Below are 14156 nucleotides of genomic sequence, written 5' to 3'. Positions count from 1 at the left end.
GAGCTGCAGGGGCCCGGAGGCTCGGCGGCAGGCCTATGAAGGTTTGGAGCACAAAGACCAGGGTAGAGGCCGGGCACACAGGCAGGGGTCGGGGCGCAGCAGGGACGTGGGAAGCAGCGGTGGCTCTTCCCCCTCACCCAACATCAAGGCAGGACGAGCGCACGGCAGACCAGGAGAGCTGGCAGGAAGGGAGAGGCTAAAGGTCTCAGAAAATCTTTACTGAGCTTAAGAGCCCTATTCATAGAGGGAAGGAACGGAATCCAAAACACCGGGGGAAGATGGTGCTTTGAGATAAATGAGAATGTCATCTTGTCAAAAATCAAAGAGAAAGATGAAAGAAGGGACGCCGAGGAAGGGGTCCAGAAACCAACACACCGAAATGAGCTGTCAGGATGGCAGAATCCCCGCCTGCGTGTCCTGAGGCCTAGGCTCCTTTCGAGCGACAGTCCCTCCTCTCTCTATAGAGGCCTTGTGGAGATACAGTTCACACCGCACACAGTTCACACCTTTAAAGTGTATGACTCTGTGGTTTTCAGTGTATTCACAGATCTCACCACCACAATTTTAGAGCATGTTCACGACCCAAAAAGAACCCCGAATCCATTAGCACCCCCTCCCTCGCCCCCCCCCCCATGCCCTCTCTCCCTTTTGGTGGTAAACAAGGTTGCTAGATTCCCTGGACAGTTCCCAGTGGAAACACTTACAGCAGTCGCCATGTACTGGGAGTCATGGGAGAAGCTGATATGAGTCACGCTGGTTCTGGAATATTTGAAAGGCTCTGGGATTTGGTTTTCTAAGGACATTGCATCAAGAATGTAAACTGTCCCCTCTGTGAAGCCAGCTCCAAGAAGGGCTCCTGAAATCACAAGCCAGAGAACAATGCTGGAAAAGGGACTTCATTCCTCCAGGCCAGGCTGTGCTCTAGGAGCTGAGAAGACAGTAATGAACGTGACAGACCAGGACCCCCGGAGAGAAACGGAAAAGCATGGGGCTCTGGGGTGAGTGTTCAGACACTAACTAGGCACCGAGAGCCGCAGGGTCCAGGACAAGGCGTCTCATCTAGCCTGCTGGGGGGAGCGTGGCCAAAGTAAGCTTCCTGGAAGCTGTCACAGCCAAGGGCACAGCCATCTGGGTCTGTTTTTGACTTGGAGCCCAAGATAGGCCGATATAATGAAAATACCTTCAGGATTGTAGGTTAGACTCTGGACGCCCAGCCCCTTCTCAAAGACCCTGCTGAAAAGGTACTTTTTCTCCTCATAATCCCACACTTTGATCATCCCACAGAAACTGCCAATGGCGATGAGGGGCTGGTACGGGTGGCAGGAGATGGCACAAATGGCATCCTTGGGCTCCACGAATAACTTCTCAAGTTTGGTCCCATCTGCCGTTAAGTGGTACACTGTCGCATCCGACGTTCCAATGATAAGATTCCTGTTTGCCAAGAAGGGACCCGACAGTATCAGTGTTTGCGGCGCATGGGGCACGGAGGCTATTCTGCTTCTAATTGCACACGAAACGCCTCTGTCGTCTGCAATTTAGTGACATTATTAACCCAGCGTCTCCAAAAATATACTACCAATACCCAACAGCCTCCATTTGCAAGGGAAAAAGCCCACATTTCTACATGTAAATGCAGTCATTAAGTATGCAGATGGACAGTCAGTTGTACAATTAGCTAATCTGCACATGCAAATATTCATTTGTGTATGCAAATATGGAGTGTGGTGCACACATACAGATGTGCCTGCAAATGCTGCAAGGGTAATTAAGCAGACTCGCAGATAATTCAGTCTTGAAATGTTATGGCTATTAATTATCAAATGCCTTTAACCGCAGCAACTAGGACAAACTCGGCTTCGGGAGAAGATACCAAGCTCCTGCAAAGGCCTTCAAACACAACAGAGACTGCAGCTCAGGGATAAAAGCCCTTTCCAGTTTCCAGTCGCTAAAGATCCTTAATACGCATAGAATGCTTCTTTTTAAAAAAATGACTGAACGGTGATTCTAATCAGCTGCGGAGATCCACCTGCGGGCCCCCGAGAAGGACCGAAGAGGAAATCCCGCTCTGTCTCGTGTCCCGGGAGCAAGGTGGCCATTCCACCGCGTGCCAACCGACAGAGAGGGCAGCAATCATTTCTTGGCCATTCAAAGGACTAGATTCATTAACAACCTACCTTACAATAAAAAGGTCACCTTTTAGAGTGCAGTCTGGAGGATAGTTTGATTTTTCGGTGGGGGGAGCTGCTGGGGTCTTGGAAAACGACAGGGTCCTTATGGAGCTCAGTTTGAAGTTGCTGTACCAGTTAACAATGGACAGGGTCCGATCGTAGAACTTAATGTTACCTCTAATATCACCTGTGACGATATAGCTGAAATGGAGAAAAACATCTGTCTGGGAAGGAACAGTCGTAACCACCAGGTACTGAACAGATAATTTTGTGTCCGGCTCTGCACTCCAGGTGTTGTAAAAAACTTCACTATAATATTGTCCTACAAGGTTGATTTTACTGTTGTTTCACTTTACATCTGGGAAACGAAGCCTCTGAGAAGTTGAGAAATTTGCTCAAGGCCCCGGGTGGGAGGGGGGGTGGTTTGCCAGATTTAGCAAATAAAAAATGCAGGACGCCAAGTGAAATTTGAATTTCAGTGAAGCAAGCAGTAATCTTTCAGCAGAAGTATGTCCCAAATACCGCCGGGGACCGACTTCCACACGGCAGCCCCATCAGGCCCCATGGCTAGACTGTGCGGGGATCCAGGTGTACCCAATGCAAAGCCCATGCTCCTCTCTCCTCGCCCCGCCCTCCTACATCAGCCAAGGGCAGTGACAGTGGGCGGTGACTGACATTCTCTACCACGAGACCACAGAGGACACCAGAGTCCGTCCACCAGCCCTCTGAAATCACACAGCTTGGCAAAAGCACACAAGCCGCGTTACAGGAGGGCACTGCTGTCAGAGCCATATAAAACCCTGTCCGGTCGTCACAGCCAAAGGCAGTGTCGCGTGACAAAATGGCTTTTATTTCCAGTCCTCAGATCTATCCCAAATGGGCTTTTTCTTTTTTTTTTTTTTTAAAGCTTCTGGCATAAGAGTCTAATCACAGTGGGGGGGGCAGGATGGGGAATGAATTTCCTCTTAGAGATGCAAAGTGATTAAATGCAGTTTCTGATTAATAAGCGAGGCAGGTGGGCAGAGTAATTGGCGAGAACATCGTTCACTGCCCTCTGCTGGAAAGAAATGGCAAAACAGGCCAAGTGTTTTCAAGATCTTGGTGGGCTCCCCGGTCCTGGTTGGGTTTTATTTACCATGGAAAGAGGGGAACCCAGGCCTGGTCTTCCCTGGGCCCTAGCCCCCTAACTAATTAAAGGCTGATTCATCATCAGCTGCAATTCTACTATCGTCTTTTCTGCAACCCTGAGTGAGGACAATTTGCATTTCTCTTTGTAAAGACGTGCCAGGACCTCACCGCTCTCTGGATTAAAAGAAATGAAAAGGAAAGCAGATGGCACAGTGACTCTGACCACGTGTGCACGGTCCCTATCATGAGGCAGAGTCCTCCGTCCCTGTGGGGAACTTCTCAAGCATCCAGATAACGACCATTTTCATTTAGAGCTCCTCTGTGCCAGACAAGGTACTAGAGTTTTACGTGGCTTATCTCACAAAAATTCTCATAAAATCACTCTGAGGGAGAGGGTTGTCATGCCTGTTTTGCAGGTGGAAAAATGGAGGCTCAGCCAAGTTAAGTTCCTTGCCCCGAGTCGTTCAGCAAGGGATACGTCTGGAAATTGAACCCCTTTCTGTCTGAGACTAAGGCTTTTTTATTTTTTTTTTTAAGATTTTGTTTATTTATCAGAGAGAAATCACAAGTAGATGGAGAGGCAGGCAGAGAGAGAGAGAGGAAAGCAGGCTCCCCGCTGAGCAGAGAGCCCGATAGCGGGACTCGATCCCAGGACCCTGAGATCATGACCTGAGCCAAAGGCAGCGGCTTAACCCACTGAGCCACCCAGGTGCCCTAAGACTAAGGCTTTTAATGACACTCTCTGAGCTCCCATAGCCTCTCCAGCCAGCGAGCTTTTAAAGTCCTGTTGTATTTCACCTTTTCATAATGGGTGTTATTTTGTAATTAGAAAAAACAATACGGGGCACCTGGGTGGCTCAGTGGGTTAAGTCTCTGCCTTCAGCTCCGGTCAGGATCTCAGGGTCCTGGGATCGAGTCCCACATCAGGCTCTCTGCTTGGCAGGGAGCCTGCTTCCCTCTCTCTCTCTCTCTGCCTGCCTCCCTGCCTACTTGTGATCTTTGTCAAATAAATAAATAAAATCTTTAAAAAGAAAAAACAATATAGCTATTTATGTTATTTTCTTAAAATTAAAGTATGTAATATTTAGGGTGAAAATGACTGTAATTAGTGTGAAAGGAAAAAAACCAGTTTTTGTTTCACCAACACAAAGGGATTTTTTAAAAGTAATACATGGCCATGATTTTTTTTAAAAAAGCAAACCAATTAGTACAAATGAGATCATGAGAAGAGGGGAAACCACCCCACCCTTGCTCCCACTTCTCTGGTCTTTTCCTCAGAGATACCAAACATTCCCAGTTAATAAGTAATTTCCCCAGAAATATTCTCTGCATATACAAAATATGTGTGTACATCCAAAAAGGTTTTAACATACTTTGGTAATCACTGATAGCTGCTTTTTAATTAAGTTAATTACCGATCCACTGTAGTGAGCACAGTGAGGCCCTCTTTCTGCAAATGAACCAGTTTACAAGGTTTGATTTGAGGGAAGCCCGCAGAGGCGGAGGCAGACGACGTTGGGCGGTGGATGTCCCAGACAACCAGCTTCCCTTCCATTGTTGCGGAAAGTATTTGTGTTAAATTCAAATGAAAGACTGACTGGCTAAATTTTCCCACGAGCTTGTTGAAGGTCTGCATTTCAGAAGACAGATTATAAGTTACGTTGGTATACATGTAAAACAAAGCATTTGTCAATAGGGCCTATTTTATAATATTACATTGATTTACAGTAGGAAAAAGATACAATTAGAAAAACCAATCGCTAAGAAATCTCTCCCCCGTGGATTGCCACGGTGCAGGCCATTCTGAACCTCTGAAGGTGTGCTAGGAGCGAGTGAAGGGCTGTGTACGGGGTTCATTAAACTGTTTGCTTAAAGCAAATGAAAAAGTGTTTAACCAGTTGTTTATACCTGCTGAACTTCTCTTACTGAGGTTTCAGAGACTGATAAAAGAAACTAATGTCCCTGCCTTGTGCAAAAGCATGTCCGGTTGTAAGATATCACAAAATAATTATCCCAGTCTTATAACTATAAAATTTTCCCATAAACTATTTTCCCATCAGTAGAAATTAAGTACTGTACACAGACAGGCCCCTGACACCTCAAGAAATTTGTGCTACATAAAATAAGGCATGAGGGCCATCTTTCTTAGGCACTGTCTTGGAGACGAAGTATAGAAAGAACCCAGAGCGGTGAGTGGAGTCCTGCAGTGAATGTTCAGTGAATGAATCAGTCAAAGAAATGTCTTCATTTGTCACAGGTACAACAAGTTTGCTGCCCCCTTCTCTAATGACACGGAGAGGACCCTAGGGCTCACCTCTTCTGCCTAGACCACAGGAGGGTCAGGAAAACAATAACTAGTCAAGGGAGGGCATCTGCTTCCATACAAGGCATTTTCATGGCTTGTGGGTTCTGTATTTGCAAACTCACCTACTCACAAAAAATTATTTATAACCCCATGGGGCACCTGGGTGGCTCAGTGGGTTAAGCCTCTGCCTTCAGCTCAGGTCATGATCTCAGGGTCCTGGGATTGAGCCCCGCATCGGGCTCTCTGCTTAGCAGAGAGCCTGCTCTCCCCAACCGCCAGCCTCTCTGCCTACTTGTGATCTCTGTCTCTGTTAAATAAATAATAAAATCTTTAAAAAATTTATTTATAACCCCAAAATCAACCCTTGTGGCCCCTTCATGATTGTTTGCAGATGTGTGCATATGCGGAGTGGCAAAAATTTGACTCTCCCTATGCGCACGTCCCCAGCTGAGGTCCAGTGAGGACAGGCTTTGCCGTCTTCTTCCAGCTTTCAAGCTGTAAACAAGAGTCCTTTCCAGGGTCTGCTTAGCGCCACGTTGTTCATGTTTTTGAGGTGCTTTTTGTTAGTGAGGGCAGTATTTAACGCCAAACACGGTACTGAAAGGCAGTCTAGTGATGTGCCTTCCAGAGCACATACCTGAGTTAGATAAACGTCATTCAGATATGAGTTCCAGAGCTGCTGGCTGTGAGCACTAACACATCAACATTGTGTATTAAATACGGTGTCTTCAAATGAAAATTCACGTAATACAAGGTTCTGTATCTATCTGTGGGTGAAACTGTTGTGACCCGAGGCTGGCAGGAACCCAATCCTGTACTTCTCCTAGGACCGATGACTTCGTATTCCCTGAGGTGTGCAGAGACTTTGTGAAATGGAACTGCCACACATAATGAGAATTGAACTTTATTGTTTGATAACTTTGATTTGTGAAAAAGAGATTTGGACAGAATCATTTCTCTTTGTATTCATCTATCTCAACTTTTTTTTTTTTTTTGGCATTCCCTCTTAAAAATAAATTTCTATAAATAATAATAAGAGTGAAGAAAGGAAGCAGAAGAAACACCATAAGGTGCTGACTTAGGGCAGATTACATGGGTGTCAAACGCAGAAATTGTGGCAGGAGACGGGACCCGAGGCCCACCTCAGATATGATTATGGCCCCAGGCGAGCCGGCAGGCAAGATACCTGTTTCCTCCAACACCTGCTGCACCGCCTTTCTACTGGCTCTGAAACGTCTAAATAGCCAAGATCACGTTTATTATTCTGAAAACCAGGTAGCCTAAAAAGGAGCCACTCACATTCAACTATTTATTATATCACTCCCAAATAATTTTTCATTCTTTGTCCTATGCACACATACATTGGTAAAGCCATCACTTTTTTGGGTATTTTCTCAGAGTAATCAAATTTCTTTTCCATAATATTTTATTTTGAATAATGTTTCTATTATTTTCAGCTGACGATTCAATATGGTAAAGGACCCAAGTAAAAATGTCAAATCATTTCCCCACGGTGTAATATCAAGACATACAAAGGGTAGCCCGGAGTGAATAAGCTTACACATATTTACTCTCCACAACATCTGACATATAAAAGTGTGGGAGGCATACTCACTTTTTCTGTTAAACGTGGGGCACTGTGAGCAAGTAGATCTCCCTCTTCACACTGAGGGGAACAGAAAAAATAATCACTACTACAAAAAGACCTGGTTTCTAAAAGAAAGAACTACTATAACCACAAAATCAAAAGAAATGCATCTAAACAGGGCCAGAGCTTTGCAACCTCTACAGATAAGAGAACCTGCTGCCTCAAGGAACATCTGAGAACATTCTGAAAGAAAAGCAAATACGTTAAAAAAAAAATGCCACAAACGATTGTGACTTTAAATGGTAGTAAATGAAAATCTGAATGCTATATTTATATGGCATTAAAGCTACAATAAGTCCTGGAAGAAACAACTAGCACTGAAAATTGGTGATTGAAATCAGTGTTTTTGTTTTGCATTTTTAATTGAGGTAAAATTCACATAACATAGAATTAGCCATTAATCATTTTATGATTTTTTAAAGATTTTATGCTTTAAATGTTTTTAAAATTTAAATTAAATTAATCATAAAGATTTTATTTTGAGGGGCTCCTGGGTGGCTCAGTGGGTTAAGCCTCTGCCTTTGGCTGAGGTCATGACCCCAGAGTCCTGGGATCGAGCCCCACACTGGGTTCCCTGCTAAGCAGGGAACCTGCTTCCCCCTCTGCCTCTTGTGATCTCTGTCAAATAAATAAATAAAATCTTATAAATAAATAACGATTTTATTTTGAAGTAATCTCTACACCAAACAACTCTAAGATCAAGAGCCACGTGCTCCGCTGACTGAGCCAGCCAGGAATTCCAACCATTCGTCATTTTAAAGTGTACAATTCAGGGACATCTAGTACACTAACAATGCTGGGCACCGTCCTCTCCATCTGGTTCAGGACATTTTCATCACCCCAAAAGGAAGCTTCCCTCTCCATTAAGCCATAATGCATGCCCCTCCCCTAGCCCCAACCACCACCATTCTGCACTTGTCTTAATGGATTCCCCTCTTCCGGACATTTCACATCAATGGACTCATATAGCACATGATTTGTTGTGTCCGGCTTCTTTCCTTTATCATGATGTATATGCGGTTCATTCATGTTGTAGTGGGTGTCAGTGCCTTGTTCCTTTTTATGGCCGAGTCATAGTCCGTTGTACAGACGGACCACATTTTGTTCATGCATTCACTAGCTGATGGACATGTGGTTTGCTTTTGGTCACTGACAATCATACCGCTGCTATGAACGTTTGTATGTTTGTATTTGTCTGAGTGCCTTCTTAAATTCTTTTGGATTCAAGGGCGCCTGGGTGGCTCAGTGGGTTAGGCCGCTGCCTTCGGCCCAGGTCATGATCTCAGGGTCCTGGGATCAAGTCCCGCATCGAGCTCTGCTCAGCAGGGAGCCTGCTTCCCTCTTTCTCTCTCTGCCTGCCTCTCCATCTACTTGTGATTTCTCTCTGTCAAATAAATAAATAAAATCTTTAAAAAAAATTCTTTTGGATTCAGGAATTGCTGGGTCATGTGGTAATTTTATGTTTAACTTTGATGTTTTTTTAATCTCACGATTCTGCCCTATGTCAGTATATACATTGCTGATCTGTTTGCTAATTCCTTTCTAAAAGGGGGTAAAAACCAAGGTCTTGAAAAACCCTGTATTTTTTTAAACCTGTTAAATACATTCAAATAAATATTTGCCTCAATACTTTAAAAAATTAAATGAAATTTAAATTATCTGCTTCTGATTTAATACACTAGTTTCCAATGAGTCTAAAGTAAATGCTATAATTAAATCAAAGCATTTTAATACATATTTATTGCTTCTAAGTAGATACTGTACTGTTACATTGCCAAAACATCTGTACTCAGGGAATGAACACATACTTGTCCCTACATTTAAGACAAATCAAAATATTTCTACTTACCCACAAATAATATATTGCCTGTGTTTTACTGTTGCTCACCAATTCTTTATTATTTGCTGGATTAAAAGTAAGATAGTTCTGAAATATAAGGTACAGAAATATATTACCTTACAATAAATTTTCTGTTTCTCTCTGGCTAAGCTAAATGTTAAAAATAAATAAAAGCTGAGTAGGAATATAAAACAGAAAAGACAACAGCATTTTGTAAGCAAAAGGAATAGAATTTAAACACTGAGTGTTAAAATTAATGGTCTCAAATGTGTTCCCTTTCTTATTTAGTCTTATTTATTATAATTCATTGGAACAAGCAAAAGTAGCACAATATTCACTAATAACCTTTACTCTGTGTCCTTTTGGACAAAAACTGCTGCATACACATTTCTAAATTTGACAAGGCCACAAGGTAACTTGGAATGAATGCCAAATACTGGAAAGAGTTTCTGATTCCTGCCAACACGGTGAATAGCCTGGACTGCCTGGCTCCCTTCCCAAAAATCAACCCTGCGGTAACTATGCAAGTGAGGAAACCACGAAGTACAGAAGCTGAACAACAGCCACACCACCACGGAGCTCCCTGGGGAGACTGAGGCGCATGTCCTGCAGGGGTATGTGTGTGGGAGGGGGTGGCTACAGCCTGAGGTGAAGGGATGCAAGGGGCAGCCCTGGGAGACAGCTTCTAGAAACACGACTTAAGTTCCATTCCTGCCACCTCCACACCATCACCTACTCCTTGCCTGCTCCAGGAATGTGAAGGACCAGTGCCAATGTTTGAGAAGTAATTTCAGGATAGCTCAATGGCCTCAGCAGGGGTGGGGAGGGATAGGGAAGGCGGGGGGGGGGGGGTGGGCAGTGCAGAACGGTTGGAAGAAAATGCATGGACAAGTCCTCACAAAGGCTGGAAATCAGCCTCAAATCACTGCGATCTGTGATTCGATTAATCAGTTAATCTCGTTAACTTTGCCAGATGCCAGCAAGAAGCAAAAGTGAGTCTTCCTTGGAGGAAGGTACCATCCTGAGCCTCAAATTATTCCTAGACTTTTTAAAGCATGACACTGGGCATCTGATGAAACATAAGTAGGCATATGAAAGAGACATTTCCAAATGACTGACAACTGAGGGGGAATCAATCGTCAGCAAGAGACCCCAGGAGATGCAGGCATAGCACCAACACATGCAGACTTGACAATAACTGTGGTCACGATGTGCCAGAGAGTAGAGGGCATGATGGGCAATCTCAGCAGTAATTCTCTTTTTAAAAAGAATCAAATAGAAATTCTAGATCTGGAAAAAAAAAAAAGATTTAAAAAACCTCAAAAGAGGATTTAATAGAAAATTAAATGTAGCCAAAGAAATAATTAGTCAGTACAATGGGAAGATACATTAGAAGAGGAAAGATCCAGACTGAAGGATAAAGACACAAAAGAACGGACAATATAGACAATAAGAGACATAAAGGACAAGATGGGTCCAATGTCTGTATAATTGGAGTACCAAAAGGAGAGGAAAGAAAAAAAGGTGATAAAAGTGATCTTTAAAGAGGCAGTGGCAGAGAATTTTGCAAAACTGAAGAAATAAATGATATTCCAAGTTCAAAGAACCCCAGAAGATATGTTTTGGGGTTGTTGTTTTTTTTTTAGATTTTAATTTTTATTTATTTATCCTTTTTTGTGAGTAATCTCTATGCCCAACATGCGGCTCGAACTCACAAGCCAAGATCAAGAGTCACACGCTCCACTGACTGAGCCATGCAGGCACCTAGTTTTGGATTTTTAAGAAAAATCAACAACATATCCATATACATACAGACACATCATTAAAAACTGCTAATAATCAGCAGAAACCCTTAAAAGCAGCCAGAATGGGGCAGGAGGGGAAAGACATACATAACTTTCAGAAGAGGGAACAGTAAGATTGATAGTTGACTTCTCAATGGAGTGGTGTTAAGTCTGAAGACAATAATGTCAGGGCGCCCGGGTGGCTCAGTGGGTTATCCCTCTGTCTATGGCTCAGGTCATGGTCTCAGGGTCCTGGGATGGAGCCCTACATCGGGCTCTCTGCTCAGCAGGGAGCCTGCTTCCCTCTCTCTCGGCCTGCCTCTCTGCCTACTTGTGATCTCTCTTCCTCTCTGTTAAATAAATAAATAAAATCTTAAAAAAAATAAAGACAATAATATCTTCAGAGTAAGGCAATAAGAACCACACTACAGCCCTATAGTTAGGGCAGATAGCCTTCAGAAACAAAGATAATTACCAAGAGAAACGAAGGCATATATCTACAAAGACTTGTGCATAAAAGTTCATGCACCTTTGTTTTCAACAGCCACAAACAGGAAACAGGGCTAATGTCTTTTAACAGGTGAAGAAGCAAATTGTGACATATCCATTCGATGACTACTCAGTATTCACATTTTAAAGGACATAAAGAGGAATAAGGAAGAATAAACTATTGTTGCATACATAGATGAATCTCAACAATTAAATTGAATAAAAGAAGCCAGAGCCCTCCACAAAGAGAGTCCATTTCTGTAAAATTCCAGGGCATACCAACTAACAGACATTAATAAACAGGAGGAGGGTAGTTGCTGGGAGGTGGGTGGAGGGTGAGTTTAGGGTTATCCCCATCACAAAGGGAAGTCACTGAAAGACTTTAAGCAAGAGAGAGATATGATCTGTCCGGCTCGTTTAAGAACTGTCGCTCTGGCTGCTGCAGGAAGGCAGGAAGGGCCAGGACAAGAGCGAACACGACTCAGCCGGAAGGATGTCGGAGTCACGCAGGGAGCTGTGGTGCCAGTGGAAAAGGAGAGGGAAGGGAGGATTTGGGGTGCATCTTGGGAATGAATGCACAGGCCTTAAAAGTCATGGGAATGGATGAGAACACCCAGGAAGAAGGTGTCGCCGTGAGAGGAGCTCCCACAACGCAACCCTGAGGACGGCCAGCATTAGAAGGTGTGCAGAGAAAGAGGACAAGCCCACAGAGGAGCCCAGGGAAGGGGTCTTCAACAACCACTGGGAACGGTGCTAGTAAGGATGTAATAGCCCTCGCTTGACTTGGAAACGCCAGGGACTGTGATAAGCATAGATCTGGTAGGGCCATGGGCAGGCGGAAGACAGATCAGAAGAACCAAAATGTTCATCGCCGGTAGGATAGAGAAATGAGCTATATTATACTCAGACAAGAGGAGTCTACATAGGCGTGAAAATTAGTGAATTATAGCTCAGTATTCAAAATGGATGAATCTCAGAAACAAGGCAGACAAAATGAAGCCATTATGTCCAGATAGGCACCTAACAAAACAGGTAAAACAAAATACGATAGCACTGAGGGAGGGGCGCCCGGCTGGCTCAGCCGGCAGAGCCCACAGCTCCTGATCTCAGGATTCTGAGTTCCAGCCCTATGTGGGCTGTGGAGCCTACTTCAAAAAAGTGGTGGGGGGATCCAGGTGGCTCAGTTGGTTAAGCCTCCGACTCTTGATTTTGACTCAGGTCAGAATCTCAGGGTCCTGACATCGAGCTCCGCATCAGGCTCCGCATCAGGCTCCGCACTCGGCATGGAGTCTGCATGAGAGTCTCTCTCTCTCCCTCTCCGTCTGCCCGTCCGTGCTCACATTTTCTCTCTCTCTCTCTCTCTCTTGCTCAGGAAGTCAAAAAAAAAAAAAAAAAGGAAAGTACTGAGAGATACTTGCTAGACAAAAGTATACAGGAAAGCAAGGGAATGTGTAACACAAAACCTGGGACACTCCTTAACTAGTTAACCCTAGTTAACCCTAGTTAACTTGGGGATGGGTTTGGGGAAGGAGGACAAAGGGACCCCCAGGGTTTGGGTGATGTTCTTTCTTGATCAGGCAGTAAACACACAGGTACCTTTTGTTTTGTGCCTTTAAATGCACACATTTTGCTCGTATGCCTCCTTTAGCAATGAAAATATAACGAGATCGAATATTTTGTGCACAAAAGAGTAAATGAGACATCATGAAGTCGGAAAGCAGGCACAGACAGCACCTCGGAGACATGTTACTGTGAAGAAGTGCAGGGAGCCAGAGCCAGGAGGAGACGTTCCGCCCGTGGTGTCCTTCGGAGATAGGGGGAAGCGAAGGCATGTGTGTCTGCTATGGGTATAGCCACCCAGCAGAGGGACAGCTGCTCGCTGCAGGAGACGGCCTCAAGCGCCCGAGAGGAGGGCGTCTCGGGCACTGGCTGCTCTTACAGGCAGAGGGGAAGGGGCAGTGGTGAGCCTGAAGCAGGTTGTAGGCTGGGAGTGAGAACAGGCCAGTGTTTGTATCTGATGGCCCCCATTCTCTCAACGCAAAATGAAAGAGGTCATCAGCCAAGAGGAAGAGGAAGGGCCAGGGAGGGATGAAGAGAAGGTGTGAGACAGTTCGCTCTAGACACAAAACAGTCAGCCTACTAGAAAGCTGGGCTGTGCTGAGAGCTCGCTCACCCTGTGTGACTCAAGCCCAAATCGAAGGGCTCAGTCCGGCTGGGCAGGCAGGAATGCAGAGCAGGCAGAAGATGGCAGAATCCTTCCAGACTTGGGGCCTTGCAGCGCTGTCCACAGCACATTCCGCTGTGACGGAGATGTTGGCTCATCTGTTCTGTCGAACGTGGCAGCCACTGACCACAGGGGGCTGGGGAGTACTTGAGACGTAGTGACATGGAGGAAATCAATCTGTAGTTTTATCTCACTCTACCTGACTTAAATCCAAGCAGCCACATGTAATCAGCAAAGTTTCATGGCACAGAATCCCCCCAAAATCACTTGCGTTTCTATAGACTAGCAATGAAAAGCCACGAAGGAAATTAAGAACACCGATCCACTTACGATAGCATAAGAAGACCTAGGAATAAACCTTCGGTGGAGGGTTTGTTCACTGCAAACGGCACTGCTGAAGGAAACTCGAGAAGATGCAAGTGAGTAGAAAGACAGCCTGTGCCCGTGGATTGTTTTTTGTTTTTGTTTTTTTTAAAGATTTTATTTATTTATTTGACAGATAGAGATCACAAGTCGGCAGAGAGGCAGGCAGAGAGAGCGGGGGAAGCAGGCTCCCCGCTGAGCAGAGAG

The 14156-nt window shown here is 44.7% G+C and overlaps 1 protein-coding gene across 1 annotated transcript in view; it reads right to left on the bottom strand.

The window, feature by feature from the left end:
- The window catches only part of CFAP251 (cilia and flagella associated protein 251), a gene marked incomplete at its 5' end in the record, with an annotated part of 64390 nt that overhangs the window by 36417 nt on the left and 13817 nt on the right, over positions 1–14156 (bottom strand). Inside the window, 6 exons of the mRNA XM_082698182.1 lie at positions 705–856; positions 1181–1431; positions 2175–2369; positions 4712–4926; positions 7217–7267; positions 9099–9176. Of these exons, the coding sequence (XP_082554308.1) occupies positions 705–856; positions 1181–1431; positions 2175–2369; positions 4712–4926; positions 7217–7267; positions 9099–9176 (942 nt within the window). The remainder of the gene's footprint in view (positions 1–704; positions 857–1180; positions 1432–2174; positions 2370–4711; positions 4927–7216; positions 7268–9098; positions 9177–14156) is intronic.

The sequence above is a fragment of the Mustela nivalis genome, assembly GCF_964662115.1.
Source record: "Mustela nivalis genome assembly, chromosome: 14".
In the NCBI taxonomy this organism is placed as follows: domain Eukaryota; kingdom Metazoa; phylum Chordata; class Mammalia; order Carnivora; family Mustelidae; genus Mustela; species Mustela nivalis.
This window is presented reverse-complemented; position numbering and strand designations above follow the sequence as displayed.